Raw genomic sequence first — 26,039 nt, 5'->3', positions numbered from 1 at the left:
AATGACCTTGAAAATATCTCGCTTTCACACTTAGCGATGACTCTGTCCACAATATTTATTTCCCAGTATTTTCAAAACAACACAATCAAATTAGAATCCACTTATGAGCACATAGCACAAACGAAATCTATTACACTGATTGCCCTCAAGCTGCATTTGCCTGGTCCATGGTTTACCGACAGTCCATGCATGGAGGTGAACAGGTGACGTGAAATCACCTCAGCGTGACATTGAAGTAACCTTTGATTTTACGGTACCCGTGTTTCCTTTATCCTTGAGAGTCTTCTTCCTCTTCTTCCAGTTTCGAACTCACGTCCTGCTCTGGCGCTCTGAGAGATTAAGTGGGGTTGCTGTGCCGCGATATTCAGTAGTCTGTCGCTGTGCAACTTCTTCCGCCCCGAACTGCAGCTGAAGTTGTGCTACACACGACTGATTCCCACACTCTTCTGTTACGTCTCCTGATTCGATGCCCGTTGTCGGAACTTCAGCCAAGTCTCCACAGATCACTTGCGATCTCGATATCGAAGAAATCACATCGCATCCTTGAAGTCCACTTCCTGCATAATTCATCTCGTCGGTATCGGGTAACTTCATTTCTGACTGGTCTGTACTGTTGTCACTGCTCAATGTGCGTTCTTCTTGGCTGACAACAATTCCTTGGTCAATAGTTGCGTGTGCTTGGGTCGCAAGTGTGCCTGGCTCTTTCACATTTTCTTCGTTATGACATGAATTTAACTGATGTATTATTTGGGTCTTAAAATTTTCAGATTTATCACCTCGCACCGTATCGGTCGAAGTTTGAATATGACCATTATTTTTTATTTTATGCCCGTTTTCTTCTACACTATTTTCCACTCTCGGCATTATGTCATCAAATTTATTTTCCATCTTCATCATTTTGCCCTCAATTTTAATTTCCACTCTCGTCATTATGTCATCAAATTCTGCCATCTTCATCATTGTGCCCTCAATTTTAATTTCCACTCTCATCATTATGTCATCAAAAATTTCCATGAAGGTTAACAACAAGGCCTGCATGTCTATCTTACTGTCCTTCACATTTTCCATACTTTTCGTCTGTTTATTCTGGGTCCGTAAATTAACTCCTTCCTCCATTTCTCCCCCATTCTCTGTAACGTTCCCTTCCATTACTTCAGTCTCTTGTTTATAATATTGATGACTCTAACTAACCTTGCATATGTGTATCTTCCATTTGCTTGTCTTCAGATTTGCTTCTATCCTCTNCGGTCTCCTCCGCTGTTACGTGCCCCAGGTTGGAAGCGCCAATTCTACTGTAGCCGTCCGCCGACTTACAGCTGCCACGGCCTTGCTCGAGCTTGGGTTCTTTTCTCAGGATACGGGGTGCTTCGGAGATGGGAGTGGAACACACTTCGGGGTTAATAACCCAGGGATCTCCAGAACACACCGTGTATTGCAGTTTTCATTTAAAATCTCATACAGTGATCAATCTGTACATTGTTCTCCGAGCTAACCGCTCCGTCCATCTACTCGCTACCCCTACTGTAAAGCACTACCCTGTTCTCTGTCTACATTTCAACGACAGTTCTCCTCCGCTCCCTATAACCGACTGCCCTCTCTTTACAAGTCCCCCAGTGGGCATAAAACAAAACAAGAAAATAACAAGTGAAAGCCAAGGGTCGAGCCCGACATCTGAGCTACATTCGTATTTTTCGAGATGCTCATAAACCTCTGTAGGTCTTCAAGGCACAGGAGCAGGGAACCCAAGATTCCTCCTGATCGTTCTCGCACAAGGTCAGCCCATGGGTTTATGACACTAGGAGCACACAGGTGACGTTAGGGACAATAGTGACACCCTAAGCCTAAGGAGGACAATAGCTGAATTACAACTAGACGGTCCCGGGATTGTATCTCGCCGGAGGAGCGTCTCTCATGGTGTTAATGCATAAGTTGTTCATTCCCTTAATTAAATCATTTTGACGAGGGACGTACGGTTACAGAGCGAAAAATGGATTTGTAAGGAAGTGGAATGAGGTAGTAAAGGCAAAAAGTCAAAGTTGTTCCTGTGCTTAACTAATTAAGCACTATGACATGATGGCGTATGGGGGAGTAGAAGTATAGGTTCACAATTTCTAGACCTTCGCACTAGTTGGAGGTGAGTGGTCAGCTTCCAGTACCAACCGCTTTACCCCGGGGGAAAGAGCCTCCGATATCCACTGGATATGAGGTTGGGTGGACCCCAGAGCCGGTCTGGATGACGTGGAGAAGATAATTCTTGACCTTACCGGGACTCGAACTCCAACCCCGGCTCCTGGAATAAGGTAGTGGTGGCCTAATTTCAGGCACTGTCTCGGAATAAGCTTGGAAGGACTAAAGATATATACGAAGAAAATTTCGGTCAGGACATCCGGTCTCTGGACTGAGATTTGAACCGGGACCCCGGATACCCACTCGACCACTATGTTCGGTGACCATGGGGCGAACACAAATACATGATGGGTACTGTACTTAATATATAACGGTTATCACTCCGTGGAGAGCAGTCACAAAATGCTGACCTCTTCCTGAGGTCCTTCATAGAACCAGAAGTTTGAACGTTTTGTTCACAACAGCCTGCCTTCGCTCTGCGTAGCATGTCGCATATTGGTAAGTGTTTTACCTCCACTCTTCCAGCACAAACTCTTCAGGACTACCCCTTGTCGGTTTTTCGAGGTTGCTTATTTGATACATTCACAACTACTCTCCGTGCCTGGAAGCCGTCTTCTCCATCCACAACTGTCAGTGGACAAGCCATGTCGTCATAACAGAAGGGCTATACAGCCTATACAGCCTTTGAAAATAAGAAAATTAAATGGATTCAAAGATTTTAAATATAAATTAAAATTATTTTTACTTGATAATCCATTTTATACAATGAAGGAGTTTCTCTTTGAGGGACTGCAGGATGAATAGAGAAACTCTGCTCAAAATCCTTAATGATGATTTGATGATGTGTTTTTATCCTTGATGAGTATGGTTGTGATGGTTACTTTAGTAACTTGATTTTAAAGTAGTATTTTTAAAGTTGGTCGATTAAGCATAAAGGCAAATAAACTTGAAATTAACTTATTTATATTTAAAATAATCCAAAATTTGTGTACTTGTATTCTGTATTGTAGTTTTAATTAGAGTATGTCTCTGTTGACATAGGAACCCTTTAGGCCGTGGGCAAAGGATTCCCGAATGATTGTACTACATGTTATGACTTGTCCATGTGTTACTTTGTAACAGTTACGGATGTTAATAAAGATGATGATGACAGCTTTGGCTGTACGGTTAGTTACTATCCAGTGCGTATGGGGGCTAAAGAGGGCGGGGCGTAAAGTTGACCACTCACCTCCATCTAGCGCCGAGGCCAAGAACCTCCACTCCCCCACATCTCCTCATGTCTTAACTAATTGCTCACAGGCACAACTTTACCTCTCAGACAGTTAAGTAAAAAAGGTAAAGCTATCCCTGTAACAGGCCATGGAGGCCCACAGGGTTGTGAGAGGTCGAGGCTCCCACAATTTCTAGACAATCGGCTCACAGACGTGGTAAGGTTGCCGGCCGCCCTTTACCTCCAGGAAGATTTCTTTTTCCTTGGCACTACAGCCTCAGTGGGCCTAGGCCTACCTCCATGAACTTCTCCGTTCACTTCGGTTTTTATAGATCTTACACATTCGGTAGGACTCCTTGAGCGAGTGATCAGCTCGTCGCAAGGCCTCTACCTGTACACAAACACAGAAAAACGCACACACACAAACTAAACATCCAAGCCCTGAGTAGGATTCGAAACTATGATCCCGGTTTCCAAGCGAGTGAAGACAGTACATGCCTTAGACCGCTCGGCTACCGTGACCGGCCCAGGAAGATTACTAAAAGTAATTTCTGTTAGAGGCTGAGTCCACCCCAGGGCCATAGTGCGGCTGGAAGAATTAGGTAAATTGAATAAATCCACCTCATCGCGACTCGAACCTGCAACCTTCCGGCTTGTAGCATAGTGTCTTAACCTACTGCGCTACAGTGTTCCCCCCCCCCTCCATAGTAAGTTTATTAGTTAGCTTCTGTTCACGAACATTGCCTCCGATAATACTTACAGAGAAGCGTACCAGAGCCCTCTGCCAGAAGAAGCTAAACACAGACCAAATAAGATGGGTCGTAGGACTATTTACAGGACACTGTAATCTTAAAGGACACCTTTTCAAACTAGGATTGACTTGCGAAAAGTGCCTAGGAGAGGTTGAATCAGCCTCACATACCCTATGTGATTGTAAGGTCATAGCTTATTTAAGATTTCGTCACCTTGGCCAGTGCTTCTTGGAACAAAATGACTATTATGACGCCCCCCATAAATAGAGTCCTACATTTCATCCGAAGTGTAGGATTAATATAGGGTTAATCAAAGGGGAAGCACAGCAGATCAGTGCTGATACTACGACCCACCCTCACACATACATACATAAAGAGAGGCTTATGAGCATGTAAGATCATATTTAGCAACCAGTGAGTATGAATTTTGGCCTGGAGACCGGGTCCTCCTCAGCCATAGTGCTGGAGAGCATCTTAAATGGGCCGTGATCGCATGCTTGTACTTCATTCCCAGTCGTGTCTATCCATATTCTGAGGTTTCCGTTGCCGTATTTGTTCAGATTCCTACACCTGACCAATACCTTAATGTGGTGGGGAAGTCTGCGTGCCCTTATCATCTGGGAAGATGTGGTAACACGAGCCTAAGATCTTGGCAGCCAGCCACGATAGACACAGGCCGCAAGGTAGGAGACAGAAGATAGTTCCAGCTCCTTCAGTCTGTTGGTTGGGAGTGAGGCTAACCTCATCTCAGAAAACAATACATGCTAAGAAACCTATGGATAGATGTTGCGTCATAGAAGAATTTGCGTTTGTCATCAAGGTTCTCAGAGGACCGTACAGTAAATTAGTAAGTAAGATTGTTCATATTGTTGTCCTCTGGGTTGTGATATTGCATAGACTTATAGTCAGATACCAGAGTTTCGAACGAATATAATGCCTCCATTCTCAGGATCGAAATGAATATGGAGGAGGCATTTTCCTCCGAAACGCGATGTCACAACCCAGAAGACCACGATCTAAATCCTTATTGCACTGTACGAAGTTGAGGAAGTGAAACACAGGCGATATTAACACGGTCTGGGCATAAAGCCGGACACACATTTGCGCATTCTGCTGTAATCTAACAAGTGCGTACTGTGTTACTGTATCATTCGTACTTGTTTGGTTCGCGGTAGATCCTTACTATTGTCGGTTTTCGAGCCAGCATCAAAGACTGTTTACATAATACCCTCTGAGCAGGTGTGTACGTGTTTCTGCGCGCGTCGTCCAGTTGGAAACTCTTCCTCGTCTGGTCCTCGTTACTTCTCCACTCTATTTTTTTTATTCCCTTTTTTGCGTACTGTAATTTTCAATGGAGTGGAATAACGACAACACGCGACTATTCACAGAACTGTTCAAAGCTAAGTCTGTGCTCTGGGATCCAAGATATCCCAAGGATTACAATAGACATACTATGTACGATGCCTGGGGAAAGTCAGCGAAGGTTGTAGGATGTGGAATAATTTTGACGATTGTTTGTTTCGAAATTTTGCAAAGGTTATTGCAGGCTGGTGCATGCAGCACCCGTTGTCAATAACCGCAATGTAACTGCAAGTCTCTGTTTAAACTGGAACAGCTGTGGTGTCCTTCCCCGCAATTTTCGGACCGATTAAATTAATCTGGAATTCAAAGTCTGCTGGGTGTCATACGATTAAAATCTGTGTATTGCCCACTAATTTCTTGGAACTTAAGTCCGCTAACAAACCCGCACCGCTATACAAACTTCCACTTCCACAAAACTGCGTTTGACACCAACGTCAAAAAATTCGTTTCTTATTCAGTGGCAAAATGTTGTGCATAAACACAAAAGCTGCGTGTAAAGACGACAGTTTGCGATCAATAGCTGCGAACATTTGGTGGGTCACGAATGCGCAAGCTGTTCATCCGAACGTTCGCCCTGTCGTACACACCTGAACGCCGTAACAGCAGAACGCGCATGCGTGTGTCCGGCTTAAGTGTTTCTCCTTCTGCAAATAGACATTTAAATGGGTTTGTAGGGATCACAGATCCGCTATATGCAGGGCCTGCGGTGATGTGATCCCGCTCTTTCACCTGTTGATCTCGGAATGAGGGATTTCTGTTTCTACCTGTTCCTCTGCCTGCCACCGCTGAACCGGTTTCAGATCCAATCCTGGTCCATTCAACCTGTAATGCCTCTCGCTTTCTATAGTAAGACTGGGTAAAGGTAAAGTCGGAGAAGTTCGTGGAGGTAGGCCTAGGCCCACTGGGGCTGTAGTGCTAAGGAAAAAAAAGGGGTAAAGTGCTTAATTGCCGGTCACGGTAGCCGAGAGGTCTAAGGCATGCACTGTCTTCGCTCACTCGGAAGCCGGGATCGTGGGTTCGAATCCCACTCAGGGCATGGATGTTTGTGTGCGTTTTTCTGTGTTTGTGTACAGGTAGAGGCCTTGCGACGAGCTGATCACCCGCCCAAGGAGTCCTACCGTATGTCTAAGATCTAGAAAAACCGAAGTGAACGGAGAAGTTCATGGAGGTAGGCCTAGGCCCACTGGGGCTGTAGTGCCAAGGAAAAAAAAAAGCTTAATTAAGCAACACGCTATGGAGACATGCGTGTCTAGAGGTATAGCTCCGTGCATTCAAAACCTTGGCCGTATTCAGACTAAGGCTATTATGTCAACGGCGTTGCCACATGTTTACAGATCAGCTGACACATTCCACATAAGTACAGTATATGACACAGTAGTGTGCGGTCAATGCTGGACACGAAATTAATGGTACAGATTGCTAATGGTGAGTCCAGGCGCACTGACGTCAACACACATTACTGAAATACAATGAACATACAGGCAACACCGCCTACGTGCTGGTACCAGCACGAATCTGAAAGCCTGACCTTTAGCCCGATCAGCTATTCATCAGGATTATGCTCTAAGCTGAAAATACGGACCAGGCTGCTACCTGACTGAATGACTTGTTTACACGATAGGACTCCAAGATTTTGGAAAGAGCAGTATCCCTTCTAACCCATCAACCCTCGGCCGACTCTTCAAGGACAGACTTTCGTATTCATGTTGGTAATTGATGTTTTGGCCGTTTTCCCCCTTTTCCAAGACACTGCTGGAAACATTTTCTGCTATGGTATGAAGAACGGCCATGAACACTCACAAGTCGTGGACGCGGATTGGGAAGCACTTTTTCTGTTTCGTAACAGTCGCCATTTATTTGATTATGTGCATCAACGGTATTTTTTTACTCCAAAACTCAAATTATCCACTGGTCGGCATGTAAGTAAAAGTAAAAAAAAAAATAAAGGTATCCCTGTAACAGGCCGTGGAGACCCTTAAGGTTGTGAGATGTTGAGGCTCCCACATTTTCTAGACAATCGGCTCACAGACGGCGGTAAAGTTGTCACGCGCCGGCCGCCCTTTACCCCCAGGAATATTCCTGGTATTCATTTCTGTTAGAGGCTGAGTCAACCCGAGGGCCATAGTGCGGCTGGAAGGATTAGGTAAATTGAAAAAATCCACCTCATCGGGATTCGATCCCGCGACCTTCCGGCTTGTAACATAGTGCCTCAATCAACTAAGCTACCGCCGCCGTGCCGAGCGGCCCAGTTGGACTCAACCCCCCACTAAACGAATTTAAAAATTTTTAAGCGAAACTACTGCTACTACTCTGCTGCTACTACTACTATTACTACTCCTGCTGCTATTACTACCACTACTACTACTGCTCGTGGTCTGAAGGGCAAAGTTATCCCTGTGCTAAGCACCGCCGCTATGAAGGCTTGCATGAACGCGAAAATAAAAAGAGTGCTTGTTGAGGAACTGTCATGACCTCTGTGCTGTGCAGGAAACAGGTGTGCTCGGGCTCCCCCCAATGCAGGAATCCCCCAGTCCTTGGAATCTCATTTAGACACTCACGTGACGCTTCTCTTCCCACACGAAACCTGCTGGAAGCTGCTGGGAACTTCCCGCCACTTCTGCCTCCACGCCCGCATTTTGCACATGGGCTCACTGTCACTCTTCTGTGATACTGTCTTCCAAACTGCAGTTCGCCTGTAAAAGATGTTGGATGTGTTGTGTGCTAATGCCATTTTAATTCAGCATTTCAGTCGAGAAAGATTACGGTAAAATTCATTAGGGAGACCTAGGTGTAGACTGATTAAAATGGTCCTTCAAAAGATTGTGCGTGGTCTGTATTCTTCTAGGCCCTAGACGAATCCAGCCCACATTTTTCTTTACAGATTCTAGGAATACCAAAAGTGGATTGGTGGCCCATGTTAAAATGGATTTTAGAGCCGATAATGAGACTTTGGTTTCATAAAATGCAAGGAGTTTGACTAGTTGAATGGCTTTCAAATTATCAAGTTCTGCGCAGTTAGTTATTCGCGAAAAACATTGGTAATGCAGCTGTATTTGTTATATCAGTATCAATTTCACGGCCTGTTTCTGGTACAAGAATAGAAACTGTTCTATTCACGCTCTTCGTTGGACGTCCCTGCTCTCTTATGCACTTCAATTTATGCTGATAAAGGGTATAGGCATTGGGTATTCTGGAATCCCTCCCAAATTTACAGCCAATCCTTTGAGTGTTCTCCTATTCTACGGTTACCAGTATCTGTTCTGTAATAACTTCATTGCATTTCTTCTCTCTTCCCTTTTGTCTTTCAAGTGACATTATATGGAAACACTGTCTTCGCGACGATTCTTGAGTTACGTTCTTTTAACCGCGTTTTTTAAAACTTCTCAGGTTACAGGCTATAGCACTGAACGATAGCTAAATTTGTGTATGATTAATTCGAAAGGATATGAAAGGATGACATTTTGGTCTGTTTTAATGTATTAATTCAGCATTTATGTGGAAAAACCAAGGACAGTTGAGAGAAATATCAGGCTAGGTAATTAGCCTCCGTGTGAAGAACCGAATCCAGGACCTCCTACATGAGCACTGGAACATCAATGAAGGAAGTTCCATATAAAGGCTTGATTGTGACGTACGTGCAATATAAAACTACCTTCCCCGTGCGTATGGAGAAACTGAGAGATGATGTAATTTGGGGTCAGCCAGTAGTGGGGTACATACGAGGACGTCTGTAGGATTTCCCCATTCTTGAGAGTCTAACACTGGCTGACGGCCGCTGTGGTCTCCAGTTGAAAGTGAACATCTGGCTGCAGAGGGCGGCAGGGGGCCCTCGCTGCAGTCTCGGCCACTTACCTACCGCCAGCCTGTGGTGTGACTGACTTCAGAGGATCACCAGAACTGGTGAGTTCAGTGTACCGCGAGCGCCCTGGCCACTGGATCCTACTTTGTAAGAGAGATTGAAATTTAGATATGGTCTTCTGAGTCATGACACCATGTAGTATGAAGATGGAGGCAGCAGGTTCCTCTACCCTGCAGATCCAAGACTGTTTCCTTCGAAAAGTTGTCACCCATATGCGGTACCATAAATCAGAAGACCATTATTTAAATTCCGCTAAAGTGTCCGATTCTCAGAGAGTTTTCTCTTTTCTGCCTTGTCAGACCAAGGGGTAGGAGTTCGAGTCCCGGTAGGGGTAAGATTATCTTCTCCACGTCGTCTAGATCGGTTCTGGCGCCCACCCAGCCTCCAATGCGTACCGGGGACTTTCCCCCGGGGCAAAACGGCCGGTGAGTGAAACTAATCACTCACCTCAAACTTAGTGCCGAAGGTAAGGAATACGTGGATCTATACATCCACTCCCCATACGCCTTCATGGCGTAGCGCTTAACTAGTTAAGCACAGGGACAACTTTACCTTACCGTGTTAGAACGGCTCCATTTCCGGGAGTACTTTACACAGGGTTAAAGTTGACGGAAAGTGATATCTTCGCATCGGACTGTAGGATGAAGTGTGAATGAGGAAGTGGTCGTTGTCACGCATTTGCGTGAAGGGACTTGCCATGAGAGGCCCCAATCAGGACAGCCGGCCTACGATTCAGAATTTGTAGTCTGAAACCCCAAAATACGTTCACTAGACCGCGGCCGTTTGTTACATAATGAGGCATGACAAGATAATTCATAACTGACCATTTATAATGAGGTGATGTACAATGTCGGCAAATAAGCAAAGAAGAAAAAAGGTTGTCTGCAGATGTCAGACAAAACCTCAGCTGTAGCGATTTAAGATGATTTTATGGTGGCTCCCTTACACAGTGACTTTACTACACAATATATTGGAATTAATTGCTACAGGCGCGTCTTTGTGTTGTAATTTTGTTGTTACTTTTTGATACTCACTTGCGAGTTCTTTAAAAAAATGTATCATTCATTATTTATTTATAGACTTAGTGGTCAGAATTCCTGGCTACAGATCCAGAGGTCCCGGGTTCGATTCCCGGCGCTACCAGATTTTCTAAGAAGTAATGGTTCTGGAACGGGGTCCACTCAGCCTTGTGAGGATAACTGAGGAGCTAGTTCAACGAAATAGTGGATTCGGTCTAGAATACCGAGAAAAACGGCCGTGGGGATCCGTTGCGTTGACCACGCGACATCCTCTATCCGCTAAAGTTGGCACTAACTTCGCCGAAAAGCGGCGGTCGCTCGGTCGATATAGTTCGCTTGCGGACTACAGGCCACGAAGTTTATTTATTTATTTATATCCTCTTTTTCGTTCATTTCAAACCCAATTAATTTACTACCCTCGAAAAATATTTAAGCTGATGTTACAGCACTGGAGGATCTTTTTTATTTTCCAGTTGTAATAACGAACTTCACAGAGCAGACTCCTTGAGACAATAACAGTCGTTCGTCTATCAAGAAATTCTACGTTTCTCGTGAACGTGTAGGTTCATTAAGATCCACGGTCCCTATCCTGAGCCAGTAGTATTCAATCTTATTCCTTGACCGTCAATTTTAATATTATCTTCCCATCTACGCATAGGCCTCCTAAGCGGTAAGGGTGTAATAAATATTTTAGAGAACACTGAGTTTGTGTTGATCAATAACGTCTATTTTATATAAATTTCAAATAAAAATTTTCAATTTTAACTCGTATTTTAATTTAACTCAACTGAAAATGTTTAAAATAAAATCAGGCAACATTAACTCTTAGCGCAGTTACATTTTTATGTCAAGAATTAATTCATTATACACGATACTTCTCTTAATAATTGTTGGAAGAAAAACGATTCAATTTCGTCTTGAGGACCGGATTCGATAGTGAACTGTAATTTGTCCATCACCGTGCTAATGGTTTCCCCTTTCTCCTGTCATATTTACATTTGCATTTCAATAAAACTGTTCACTCACTTTGTAAGTTGTCCACAGAGCGCTATATCCTCGACTGTATTATGACTGGAACTAGGAACCAAATGGAATATGTCGGAGATTATAGTGTCTTATGAAACTACCTCCATACGGCAATTTCCGTCTACAGAGAAAGCATTGTTCAATCCAAACTAATTACCGACACCACATCACAGCACATTCACAACAACATCTATTTTTGTACTGTATGTTGTGTCCGCATTCCAGGCAACACTATTCAAATCATATTGAATCCATTCACAGCCTCCTTTCGCTCTATAACTCCTGCCATATATGCAACACATTCTACATATCATAAAAGTATCCGGCAGACAGGAAGCACTACATCAAAATGGTCTGTGAGGGCTTGTAAGCTTGGCAGAAAGACCAGAACTAATACATTCTAATAAAAGGTGAAAGGTAAAGTTTTCCTTGTGCTTAACTAATTAAGCAGTGGGTGTATAAATCCACATTTTATTGACTTCTGCATTAGTTGGAGGTGAATGGTCAGCTTCACTCTCCGGCCGCTTTACCCCCGGGGAAAGAGCCCCTGGTATCCATTGGATAGGAGGCTGGATGGGCCCCAGAGCCGGTCTGGACGATGTGGAGAAGAGAGAACTCTCGCCCCTGCCGGAACTCGAACTCCGACCCCTCTGTCATCCAGTCCATAGCCAGTCGCTATAATGACTGAGCTATCCCGGCTCCCATAAACATTCTATTATCGGTATTAATTGAAACGGTAAAAGGTAAAGTTGCCTCTGCAACTGGGCAGCATGCCATGAACACCTGGCGTGCGCAGGAAAGTAATTACACACAGTGTTTTCTTAGCACTTTACAGAGGTGAGTGATTAGCTTCAGACTCCGTTTGGTTTATCTCTGGGAAAAGACTCACCAGTATCGATTAGAGTAGTAAAGTAAGCCCGAGAATTGGTCTGCACATCGTAGCAGAGAGCAAAATCCCTGCTCCTGACAGGAGTTGAATCCTGTCTATCCAGCTCATTGTCAGTTATATATAAATTCTGATACTAATATTTACACATTACTTGGCATTATAATTGATATTTAAATGTGTATTAAAATTTTGATTCACATTCAAGAACAGGATATGTGGAATGCACATCATCTGCAAATGAAACAAAGCATTTTAACAAACTGGGTGTCTTGCCCACAGAGATGTAAGAGGGCATAACAGAAAACAGGGACTTTTTTTTTGTGTTGGAACTGGCTGGTCAGGAGCCTACTTTGTGGCTGGTGATCATGAACACCGTGATGACTAACAGCATGGAGAAGGATTAGTTCCTCAAGATTCTGATGACATACCATAACTTGAATTGATTTAGCATGACAAACTAGTAACTTTTTTTAAAAGTTTTCATTAAAACTTACATGATTTAGCACAGATAACACTCTAGTCTAGGAGGATATTATTAAGAAATCTTGAAGAATAAGGGTGCAGACTGGTTCCTCTGGCTTAGGACAGGTTCCAGTGGCAGGCCTCTGTGAGCACATTAATGAGCTTTGAAGTTCCATAAAAGAAGCGGAGTTCCTTGGCCAGCTCAGTGACTATCATCTTCTCACAATTGACTAAGCTCTATGGGGTAGTAGTTTTTCTTATCCCCAGTGGGGTGGGACTAAGTCCCTTGTACTGCGGGCACTTCTGGCCTATTGTACCAGCCATAGATGATAGGTGAGGGTGATTGTGGAGCAATTGGTGGAATGAAGATTGGCAGGGGAAACCGAAGTACTAGGAGAAAACCTGCCAAGCACCACTTTGTCCACCACACATACCACTTGACCAGACCCGGGATCAAACCTGGGCCGCCGCGGCGGGAAGCCAGCAACTAGCCGCTTGAGTTATGGCACATCAAGTAGTAGTTACATTCTTATTGTTTTCAAGTGTCCTAATCCTTCCAGTCACACTATGGCCCTGGGGTCATCTTAGCCTCTAACAGAAATGGGTACCAGGAATCATCTTGGGAGGTAAAGGGTGGCCCGTATGTAAGGCTGATAACCTTACCGCCATCTGTGAGCCGATTATCTAGAGAAAATGTGGAGCCTCAATGTGTTACAACCCTATGGGTCTTCTTGGCCCATTACAGGGATAGTCTTTGCCTTTTAAATGCATATAATGACATAATTGAACATTTTAAATTATTTGAAGGTTTTAACATTTTATTATTAACATTGCAACATTGAATGCTAGATTACTATGATTTGTATAAAACAATGGATTCAGATGTAGACTTCGTGTTGTTTCTGGTCCAAAGAGCGTAGTTGTTTTTGCTAGCAGACATTTAATTCTGTCTCTCTGACAGTAGTTAACTTGTACAGCCTGAAGGTTCCACTATGTCACTTTTTACAAACTTATTGGCCATATGAAACTGAGATTTTCAGTGAGATGAAAATTCATATTGTGGTCTCCTTGACTATGAAACCATGTAGTCTGGCAGGTGGAGAAACCTTTTGGAGGAAAATATTGCTTTCATCTTCAGGGCAGACTGGAGAGGAGGTAGTAACTTCATCCAAAAAGTTAATACTCAGCTATCATAATACAACTTGGTGCCATAATTCACCAGGGACCACATTATGAACCTACCAGTAACTTTTTCAGTCATCATTTAATCTTTAATAAGGAGACCTGTGAGCCATTATTGGTATCAGTCCTTGGACTGAACCTCATGATCATGTGCTTGGCACTTCTGCGTCATATACTTCATACACTTCATATACCAGGTCCCTGGTTCAGATCTAGGCTATTCATTAATTATCCCATCATCTACTGCTAATTACCCTATAATCTGACATTATATAACCCTTTCAAATTGAATGATTCATTAAATAAAGCAAGAATAAAAATTAAGTTTTAGGGTAAAGCATAGAAACACATGCTCCAATCCATGCTTTTCTGAAACAATTTCGCAAATTAAACCACAGATTCACAATTAGATGATACAAGGCATTTTGAGACAAAGTAGTCACCTGGTTTTAAGTGAATTTTCACATGTTTTAATGCAGGCAATCTGAGCATCACTACGACAAGATGTGTTGTTCAAAGTCACTACTTATGATCTCTGTACTGCTGCAAGTCTTCAGTCATGGTTTCACTTCCATTTCAAATGGTGAGAATTTAATTATTGATAACATAAATTTAGATTTAAAACTAAATTTATATGTGAATTTTACTGTCTGCAGAGTAGCAATAAATTGTATACTTCATTGTTATTAAGATACTTCACTGTTTTTACACGTTATTCTCATTTAATATATTACAATAATTCCATGGAAGAGGGTCCTTGAAAATCTGATAGTCGTTCATCTAGTCAAAATATCCTTTCATGAAACCTGAAAATTCACTACTATATTCAGAAGTCCACCACTAGATCCTATCTTGAGCCAGATGTATCCAGCCCACACCATCACATCCTACTATTTTAAAATTATGGTCCCATACAAAATCAGGCCACATTTCAAATTTTCTGATTAAAATTTTGCATTTATTTCTTATCTCTTCCACATGTTTATCTTGATGTGGAATAAAAAATTGGAATAACAAATACTTAAGAAAATTAGAAAACTACTCTAATGCATTAGCAGTCAACCTACTAGACAATAGCAAAACTACACACAGACTGACGATACACCGTTCTAACTCTACTAGACAGACCTGAGTAAACCCCCAACATAAGAATTAAAATGATACCTAACTGGATAAACAAAGTATACAGTTATGCCACTGGGCATAACTCATTCATGAGCCAGCACCTTTTGAGCATAAACATTTATTGCATATTCTGCAGATTATGTATAATAAATGTGTAAAAACATGTACTTTTCACCAAATATTATTACAATTATCACATAAACGAGAACGTGTGGAAGATATAAGAAATGAATGCAGAATTTTAATCAGAAATGTTGTACTTCTCATCAGATATTATTAGGGTGACCACATGAAGAAGAACGTGTGGAAGAGACAAGAAATGTACACAAAATTTGAATCAGAAAATTTGAAATGGGGCCTGATTTTGTATGGGAGCATAATTTTAAAATGGGTGCTAGAATAATAGGATGTGATGGTGTGGACTGGATACATCTGGCTCAAGTTAGGATCTATGTCAACATTTCATCTCCCTTAGATCCAAATGCTTTCCTCACCAATCTGTTTTAGACATGCTCACTCAGTGTTTTCCCCTTAGGATGAGATGTCAAATCTCACACATATATAATATGATGTGCTGATTGTGACAACATCTGATACAGAAACTAAGTACTTCTTAGTGACAACACTGTGATTTTCTTCTTGCAGAAAGTGTAACAACCACTACAAGGAAGGAGATTCAACCCAGTGAAAGACTGAACCATGAAATGGATAGGTATTCTATTCTAGTGTCAGATTCTGCAACCAGAATTCACAACATGACACTGTCAGGCTCACCTCAGACTCTTCCCAGTGATATGATCGATTTTTCTGTCCTGCTGAGTCCTCAGTCTGATGATGGACTAGATAAATCCTCATTGCTGGAGCCCTATGATGGATTTAAATATTCTGCAGTATCAAGTCCTAACAAAATACCTGACAAACCATTTATTCATATTAGTAGTACAGAAGACAATAACTCTACTGAAAGCATCCAAGATTCCCCTCCATCTTATTTGAATGACAAAAAACAGTCTCCTTCTGTACCCAGTTCAAATATCACTGTACATCCCCTTAATAGCAAAGATGTCACGAAATTCAATGCTACTAAACATGAAATTTCATCCACAAGTTCATCTTCAGATTCTAATAGAAGAATGTCTAATATTCGATCTGGAAACAAAATAAACTCAACAACTCTGTCTGAATCTTATGAAGAGATAACTACATCTTCAACATCAGATTCTAAAATTAATGGAGTTCAGACTTTATCGTCACAAAAAGACAATGCTGAGAACATTTCAAACCTCAGAAGAGAGGAGGCTATCAGTCTACCTGCTTCAACCACAAATATACCTATAACTCATACAATACAGCATTCACCTGTAAGCCATGCAGATTCTTACAGCAATTCTCATACTTCAGAAATATCTGTAATCTCAAGTGACAGTTCTGATACAAATACCAGGCCATTTCCAGTTGATACAACCATGGCTGTTTTACTGCCTCAGAATGCTACAAATTACCGACAAAATGAAGAAAGCCAACATTCTATTATATCCAAAGCACATTCTTTTCAACAGCTGAACAATTTTACAGTATCAAATTTTGAGCCTAATATTGGAACAGATAGCATAATAACATCAGATAACACTGACCATCCTTTTGTTTCTGAGACAGTTGCCAATTCACTTCCAACACACCCCACTTCTAATAAGAATCTTAAACATCCTTCTGACAAAGAAGTCCGAATGATTTCATTGCCTACTTATCATCCAAATGATGTAATTCATTTTTCCTCATCTGAATTGTACCCCAGTGATAGTATTCATAATACATCTCACGAAGAGAAGCATCCATGTGCAAGAACATGCAAGGAAGGCTCACCCCCAATGGTGTGCAGATACAGGTTTCAATTGGAATGGTACTACACCATGAGTAAAGCCTGTTATAACTGTCCAGTACATCTTGATGACTGCAATAGAAAGGACTGTGTTGTGGCAGATGGTGTAAGACGTCCTGTAGTTGTGGTTAACAGACAGATGCCAGGTCCTAGTGTCGAGGTGAGTTCAAATACCCATGACTAGTTTTTACACTGAAATACTCTGAAGTATAAAGTAATGAGTCTGTCCTTTAGGACAATGTTCTTTTGAACACTCATGCTTACACTACCCAATGTGTGGATGACTGGGGTGGAAGCAATTCTGTTTCTTGCTGGCTGCATTGTGTTGATTAAAGAATGAAGGATTTGTTTTTTATTTTTATAAGATTGTTATACCCATATACTTAAACTAAAAACACCTGCAAAGTTTTATTTGACTAACTGATATGGGGTTCATTAATTATCTACGTAGGGCATATAGGACATAAATCTTTATATTATCTCTTTGGTTTCATCTTTCATCCCTTACACGTTTCGGTCGGAGCAACCATCTTCAGAAGGACATTATCAGTACATATGGAAACTACTATTACAATGTCATAGATATAAAATATTATATCCTTTAACAATTACTAAGATGTGTATGAATTTGTTAAAACATTTATAAATTATTATAATTAGTCTATTTACAAAGTCTTGTTATCAATCACACTGGACAGCGTCAATAATCTTTTAAACTTTTAGTTTCCCTAGTTATAACACTTCCTATCAATCGGTAATGAAATATCCTGCCTGATGGTGTTAATACTCATACACATATATTTAAAACATTGAATTTTCGATATTCTGATATTTAGGTTTTTTCATTTTCCTTCATCTCTATAAACAACCTTTAGAGTCACAATAAAATTTGGTCTGGCAAGCTGCCAAGTTGCCTATCTATGCTAAAATGGTTTCTGAACAATTGCTACTTCAAGAAATTCATTTCAATTTTCTGAACTGCTGTATGTGTTAGAGAACCATTCCTGTGTTGATAGCATTTTCAGTAAATTTATCTCCTAATATAGTATGTGGCCATAAAAGTATAGCATGATATGGAATATCACAAGTATGGATGCACAGCATGCTTCAATTTGAGAATATGAGATTATTATACAACTACATGAACTTTGAGGGTGTGATACTATTTAACTGTGAAGTCTAAGGCATGTTTTAATTTTCCTGCAGTTGCTGTAATTTTTCCTCATGTACTGCTGTGTCACTTGTATGAAAACTCTAGAGCTACAGTTGACTATCAATACTATTAAGTTAGCATTAGATTTACATGTTTTACAGTGAGATTTTCTAAGTGACAATAATGTTCCTGAAAGACTGACAACTGTGCCAGGTGTGTAAGGGTGACCAAATCATAGTGGATATGGAGAACTACATGATGGAGGAGAGTACAACTATACATTGGCATGGGCATCACCAACGTGGAACACCTTACATGGATGGCGTTCCATATGTCACTCAGTGCCCCATCCCGCCAAAATCATCATTCCGCTACCACTACACTGCCGACACACCTGGAACCCATTTCTGGCATTCACATTCTGGTTTGTACACTGCTGTCACAACCTATTAATAAGGTTTATCTTATTTTTTAAGCATCATACCATGGTGATATAGTGGGGAGTGACAGTATAACTCCATGCATTCTTAATCTAAAAGCTACATAGATAATAGTGATCATCTTCACCCTCTCACTACTTTAGCCAGAGGGATAGAAGCCATAGTATCCACTGGAAAAGAGGAAAATTGGGTCCCAGGGTTAGTCTGGTTGTGGTGGCAAAAGAAAAACCTTTGTCCCTACAAGGAATAAAACTGTGGAAACCCAGTCCCTACCTGGGCATTATACTGGTTAAGCTATCCAAGTTAATTTCGTTGCTCACAATTTATACAATGATACATCAAACACAATTGTGTATTTGTATATGAACAGATCTTTGATCTGGAACCTTTCAAACAGAAACTAAAAGTGCTAACCATCATATTGTGATAGTTGTCATGATTGTAATTATCAGCAGCAGCATCACCGCCACTGCTTTTAAAGTTTTTCTTTAAGGGATGTACTTCATTTGAGCATTCTTGTGCGGCAAATATTACTTGTAGGTGAACTAATATTTTTCTCTTAAGAACACTTCCCTTTCACAGCATGTCTTACAGTCCTCAAGAATATTTAACTGTCCTTGAAACTATGTTAAATGTGTATCAGTCTAAATAAATGCACTAGCTCAGCATTTTGGTGGCATGCAACTAAGTATGAATGCATCAACATCTGCCTGCTTACTCAAGCACTAAATTTATGTGTAACTTGCCATGTTATATTATTTTGTGTATTGTGCTGTTTTGTAATTGGACAGCATGCTAATGAAAAGTTTCACTACTACCACTACAGCAACAACTGCTACTATTACTATCACCAACACTATTACTGATGCTGCTGCTGCTCCTACTACTGCTACTATGATGATGATGATGACCACTACTACCACATAACACTAAATGTCTTTCTCAAGTTCTTTCTTGGTGTTTTCCAGTTCAATCAGAATGCATGATGTACTCACACACTTTCGGTAACTCAGATTATACGTACAGCATAAAACAATAAGATAATTGGTGAATAATGAACTGAAAAAAGGCATAGAAAGTAGCGTTTGTAGTCCAGTTTTAAATACTATCCTGGAATTTGCCTGATGAGATTAAAGTAAAACAAACACACTTGATTAAGATAGTTGGTCTCTCGGCAGAGATGTGAAGTCAGAACCTCCAGAATATAAAGCAGATATCTTAACTACTAGAGAGTGATGCTCAGTTACCAGGATGTAAATATTTAATAGAACTTTAAAAATGAAGATTAAAATTTTGAATTTTGTAACTTGTGACCAGGGTGTCAGAGGGCAGATGGAGCATTTGGAGCACTGATTGTGCGTGTACCGTCATCCAGTGATCCTCACAGAGAACTATATGACCGAGATCTGTCTGAACATACAGTGCAAATCCTGGACTGGGATGACAAGCTAGGAGTGGACAAGTTTCTTGCACATCATCATGCCAATGGAAATAACAAGCCAAAAACATTGCTGGTTAATGGCAGGGGTCGCTTCCATCAATTCCAGGATGTAAATTTTGCCATTACGAATGTGACACATTCGCCAACTGCAACATTTGCTGTTCAACAGGTACCATGGTTTCTTGAGATAATACTTGTCCTTCGTATTTCATATCCTGCCCGGTGATCAGTTAATTTTACGAAGGATTTTACTGGTACCTTACAGGCCCTGCATGAAAATAACCAAACATTGCCTAAAAATAAGCTATGAACACTTCCATATCCTTCCAAGCTCATCTTAATGTGACACTCAACGATTACTACAGTTGAAAACATACTCTTAATTCAGACATGAAAGATTAAGATAGTTCATTCTTTGTGCTGATTAAATGACACATATAGATATAAAAAAGTACACTTCTTCTGTTGAAAAACCGAAATTCGCCCCATAAGTATCAATGGAGTGATGAAAGTTCTCCTTCATTATGAATTACATCTACTAAATATAATAAGAAGAATACAATGTTTGAATATTAAATTACTTAATGACACTCTGCTTTCAAATACAGGGTTTATAAATTACCAATTGATAATCAATATGTAAGAATTTTGTAAAAGGTGGTCAGAGCATATTTGAAGTTATTAACCTGGCAAGACTAAGGAAGATATCAAAAACTTTCATTCTGGACAAGATTCAAATCAGGTACGTCCTGAATTCAAGTCTTTAGAGTGTAAAACCCACATAGTAGAGTCAGGCAGGAGCAAATTATGAGGTGACAAAATTCAGTGTCCAAGTCAAATTTTGTGAATCAAAAATGATAAAAAAGAGTGGGCAGATGGACCATAATTTAGTGTGATGCAAGGCAGCAGTGCTTTGTATACAAAATAATGTGCTTCTAAGATTCAAGGAATTTATATTAAAGCTATGTAAGTACTCTCAGAGAATATAAACACAGAAGGATTTCATTCATGTTGCAAAAAGTATGATATGACACTTGTATTTAATTGCCATCGCAAATTTTGATCTTTAAATCAAGCTGCTGTGTCTGCCATTGTCTGAATTCCTTTACCATATATCTTGCTCTTTGAATATGAATCCACTGTCGTGAAGCTAATTACATTGCAGATACCATATTATGCACAGTTAGAAATCTTGTTTCCTTGTATTTTGTTAAATATTTGCTACATCAAGTAATATTTAAAACAAAAGTTATGAATCTAAGTCTCCTTTTCCATAAGCATTTGTGAGATGTCTCAGTGATCTGCTGAGCATCTGTATGGCTGTATGGAAACAGCCCCATTTAAATCAATAATTCACTAAGAGGCACCATAAAAAGTTGTGTGCTCAATATACTCATATAAAGACAGCCTTTATGGACATCTATATTTTGTGTTCAGTGCCAGATTCTTTTTAAGAAGAATTGAATTTATAAAAAAAATAGGGTGTGGGAACATCCCACATACTATCACGCTGTTTTGCCGATCACCAACATGATCTGGAATTAAATTAATAACTTTTATTGTAGACTCTGAATACCAAATTTATCAAAATCAATTTAGTAGTTTCAGATATTAAATATACAGACAAATAAGCACAACCTCCCCTACATGTGCCCATCACGTGTTTAGACACCTACTACTTTAGTCTGATACTGTGATATAATTATACACAATATAAATGTACACCCAAAAAAGTAACTGTTGAACAACATCAGTCTTATGATGATTTTTATCAATAACCACAGGGCTTCCGCTACAGGTTCCGCCTGATAAATGCAGGCTTCCTCAACTGTCCTATTGAGCTGTCAGTGGATAATCACACCTTGTTAGTGATCAGTAGTGATGGAGCTGATCTAAAACCAGTGGAAGGTAAGCATAGCAGATACACAGATTATAAGAAAAGTTCCTACAGCCTAGTTCATTATTTATTTGCATTTATAAGCAGCTCTGCAGTCTAATCTTACAGCCAGTCATATTTTGATACTCAGTGAGACTATGGAATACTGTCTCGCGATAGCGATTCATCTCGCGATCGAATACACAGAAGGCAACAGTGGGAGTGCTGTGTTTTCTATGCGGTCGGCACCATGACCGTTGCTATGCAATCGCTCGGTAAACACATTCCAACAATATAAGCTGTTTCTGCGTGGTCTGAAGCTATGTAATGAGAATAACGCCAGCAGTCAAATTTGAGACAGTAATATGAGTATATGGTTTTGAGTACCAAGGGCCTTGGACCTGAGAAAGACTGCGCTGGCAAGAACCAGCAGCATGTACAAAAGACATATCCATCCTCTCATCAGAGAGGGTGCCCCCAAAAAACAAGACTGTAACTGTCAAACAGTAAGAAACATCTGGTCGCAAGCCCCAGATGGGTGCTTTATGCCAATACAGACTGGCTGACTGACTGTAGGTATTAAAATGAGACTCAGACTCAGTATAACCCGTGTGGAGACAGGGTTGAATACCTCCATCTTGACCCTGTGAGTCATAGGAGGCAAAGAAAATGGAAGTTTCGAATCTGAGACAGTAAAATATGGTCATGAGTACCATGGGACTTGGACCTGAGAAAGACTGCACTGCCAATGGCCAGCAGTACATACAAAAGACAGACCCGTCCTCTTGTCAGAGAGGGCGCCCCACAAAAAACAAGACTATAACTGTCAAAACAGTAATAAATATCTTGTCATGAGCCCCAAATGGGGCTCGACACCAAGACTTACTGACTGACTGAATGTCAGTCGCAATGTGACTTTGACTTTGAGTATTTGAGTCATTTATTAGATTGTATTTCCTGTTCAAAAGTGAGCTATTAAGCGCTAACATTAAGCTGACACTCCACAAAGCTCTCATTAGATCTGTAATGACTTCGGCTAGTCTCACCTGGGAATTCGTAGCAGATATCCATCTAATGAAATTGCAGTGCCTACAAAACAAGGTTTTCTGTACCATTGGCAATTTTCCAAGGTGCACACCGGTTCGCGATTTACACCTGGCTTTCAAAATTCCGTACATTTGTGATTATGTAACAAGATTATACAGGCATCAAGCAGAAGTGATACAAAATCATGATAACGGAAATGGTGGAAATATTTGACAAGGCAAAACCTGACACAGAAAGTATAAGAAGGTTAAACTTGATGGCGGTCAAGCATATGACCGTTCAAATGACCAGACTGTTATTGTAGCAGAAGCTACTAGAAACATGGTATAAACTACTGTACTGAGCCTGGACTGACAGAGGTCCTGTATATATTTCATATACATTTATAAATGACTTACTACTGCAGACAATGACTCTAACATAAGACAGACCTGTCCTCTCTTCAGAGAGGGCACCTCACAATATCCAAGACTGACCAAGACTGACTGACTGACTGTCAGTCACAATGTGGCTTTGACTTTGACTTGAGTGTGTTTGTGTTTTTAAGTGGAGAGTCCAGGAGGGTGCAACAGTTGAGAGTACAAGGATGAGAATGGAGCATGAATTGTGAAGATTGAGAGCAAATTTGAACCAGGAGTAGAGAAGAATACAAGAGATCGGCCTATGAGGATTTAGGGTGTGATTTGAAGACTTTACGTGTGCTATAGTGCAGTGGTATTGGGAGTGCGTGATTTAGGAAGACTGTTACAGTTAGTAGTAATTGTAAATAGCATAAATCAGTAACAGTGTTACAAGTAATTGTGGTTATGACCTGTAAGTGATTAATAAAATCAATTACCAATCCAAACCACATCTCAGTACTCAAACAAGTTACAATACTAACTGGTGCATTTTACCATATTTTTGTGCTACTGGTCAGTCTTATTGTATTATTATTATTTACTGTGTTCTTTCTTTCACTGTTTGCCTCTATTTGCCTTTTCTGCTGTTGTCATGCATGCGAAAAATCAACTGAACTATTATTTACAATATTAATTCTCACTTGTACCAATAATTCAAATGGGCTGTAATTAACATCATATTTATGTTACTCAGCTGACTCTCTGGTGAGCTATGCTGGAGAAAGATTTGACTTCGTGCTAAAAGCAAATCAGAAAGTTGGCAATTATTGGATGAGGTTCCGAGGCCTGATGGATTGCGATGAACGTTTTACTAAAGCTCACCAGGTTGCTGTGCTTCATTATGATGGTGCCCCTGTGGATAAAGAACCACCTGGAGAGGTGAGCTATGAGGCAGCTCACAGGAAAGGAGTGGTGAGTATGGAATATTAATTGAAAGGACTATCATAATCCTCGCTTATATTTTCAAGTGTGGTTACTGCTTATGAGAGTCTGTTTCAATAATACTATTCAGATGATATCAATAATTTAATGCTACATGAAATTTGAAATATTTCAAAGCAGCCAAGTTTTGGATTGTGGTCTTCTGGTTTTTGATACCGTATATTCCGGTAGGCTGTTACCAGCATTTCCTAAAGGCATAAGTGGCCACCCTTAGTTAAGAGACTATTCCATTAGTTTCAAATGATGGAATATTCAGTATGTGTTTCGTTGATTACAATATTGTTTCATTGATCTAGTTCATACCAGCACTTGTTTCAGATTCCCAATATTATCTGTCAGTTATGCTGTAGATGAAATCACATTATGAGTACCACTTAGCAGTATGAAATGTTGCAATTTGGCTAGTACCACCAAACCACTAAAATTGGGGGAATATGAACAACGTTATCTGTTGTCTATTCTGAGAGGCATTTTCTTTCAATCAGCTGTTAGCATTGTCTGACTTATACGCAACAGCATTTCTTTTCTTTATACATGTTCGTCCAAGAGGTGAATAAATTCTCTGCTCAAGCACAGGCCCAAAGCTGTCCTTTCATGGATGTGTCACTGTGGAAAAGAGAGAGTGAATATTATTATTAGTGCTGCCAAGTCATGTGGCTGCATTTCTCCATGACTAAGCTTCTATGCTATCTAATGAAGTCAGGCATAAAATTCAGACAATTCTGAAATGTACATTATTCCACCTGAATTCAGCTCCCATATTAACAAATTATTGATCTGTTTTGATTTTTCAGAAAGTGAACTCATTGAACGTGGGGGTTGGCACTGTTGGATCACTGGTTATTCCAGAACTGGATGCAATAGCAGATGATGATGAAACTCTAAAGGAAGAACCAGACATGACATTTTATTTATCATATGATTTCTATGAAATAGACAATCCTCATTATCACCGTTCACCACTATACGGTTTCCACCAAGGTTTGTTTATAATATAATGACACAATAATATCCCATTCTAACTTCTGACATTTGTCACACAGCAATTACTAATGACGTAATTTGTTCATTTCTTAGACGTTTTATGCTAACTACAATTTGCCATGTCACCATGAAGTGTTGTAAATCCATGGAATGACATGGCATTAGGTTAATTAAGTAGGAAATATATTGATGGCTGGCACATGGAACTGGGAAACTGCTCCTCCCATTCTCCTCAGTCTACCAGCTCTAACATGGAAGTGAAACTGCCTCAGCTGCATAAGTTTAAAATATGTGAAGAGGAAGAAAGAAGAAATATCTGGGAGAAAAAAAAAAGATTGGAAACACATTTGTTGTCAGATGAACCACACTGATTAATGAGTTTAAACTTGACCCCACTGTTATGATTTTGGCTGTTAAAACATTCACAAGAAAACTTGCAAATTGCACTTAACATGCATCAAGTATTATCAATACTTCTAATTGTAGGTCTCCACTTAATGGTTATTCAACCACATTTCTCTGTAATTATGCAGTGGCACTTCCCTCACACCAGATGACATGTTCATCTTTTCAAGATAACAAATACAAATTAAAATTAAGAAATTTCTTCCTGTATCATCAAATTATTTATTGATACTGTATTGTAGCATCCTGTTGCACATCACCCATCCTGTTAGCCATTAGCTGTCCCACATGCAACTTGCTTTTTAAAAGCTTTAAAAGTGTTGAGCATTACAATCTCTTCTACACCACACTACATGTTTCAATCAACATTGGTCATCTTCAGGTGTCTTTAAAATTGCTGATGAAACTGCTGTGCTTCTGTCTATATGTTCAATTTTCAGGATACGCCTTCATCTGTG

The 26,039-nt window shown here is 40.4% G+C and overlaps 1 protein-coding gene across 2 annotated transcripts in view; it reads left to right on the top strand.

The window, feature by feature from the left end:
- Positions 1 to 26,039, top strand: part of LOC111864254 — a 70,163-nt gene that overhangs the window by 39,218 nt on the left and 4,906 nt on the right. Inside the window, exons 1-8 of one of the 2 annotated variants that reach the window (XM_023851344.2) lie at positions 9,199 to 9,351; positions 14,368 to 14,471; positions 15,659 to 17,052; positions 18,259 to 18,469; positions 19,803 to 20,095; positions 21,711 to 21,834; positions 23,945 to 24,162; positions 24,987 to 25,173. In XM_023851344.2, coding sequence (XP_023707112.1) covers positions 14,393 to 14,471; positions 15,659 to 17,052; positions 18,259 to 18,469; positions 19,803 to 20,095; positions 21,711 to 21,834; positions 23,945 to 24,162; positions 24,987 to 25,173 — 2,506 coding nt within the window. In that variant the 5' untranslated portion in view covers positions 9,199 to 9,351; positions 14,368 to 14,392. Of the gene's footprint in view, positions 1 to 9,198; positions 9,352 to 14,367; positions 14,472 to 15,658; positions 17,053 to 18,258; positions 18,470 to 19,802; positions 20,096 to 21,710; positions 21,835 to 23,944; positions 24,163 to 24,986; positions 25,174 to 26,039 lie in introns of those variants that run through there. The other variant, XM_033751359.1, reaches the window with a different exon arrangement.

This window comes from Cryptotermes secundus, unplaced genomic scaffold, assembly GCF_002891405.2.
Source record: "Cryptotermes secundus unplaced genomic scaffold, Csec_1.0 scaffold33, whole genome shotgun sequence".
In the NCBI taxonomy this organism is placed as follows: domain Eukaryota; kingdom Metazoa; phylum Arthropoda; class Insecta; order Blattodea; family Kalotermitidae; genus Cryptotermes; species Cryptotermes secundus.
This window is presented reverse-complemented; position numbering and strand designations above follow the sequence as displayed.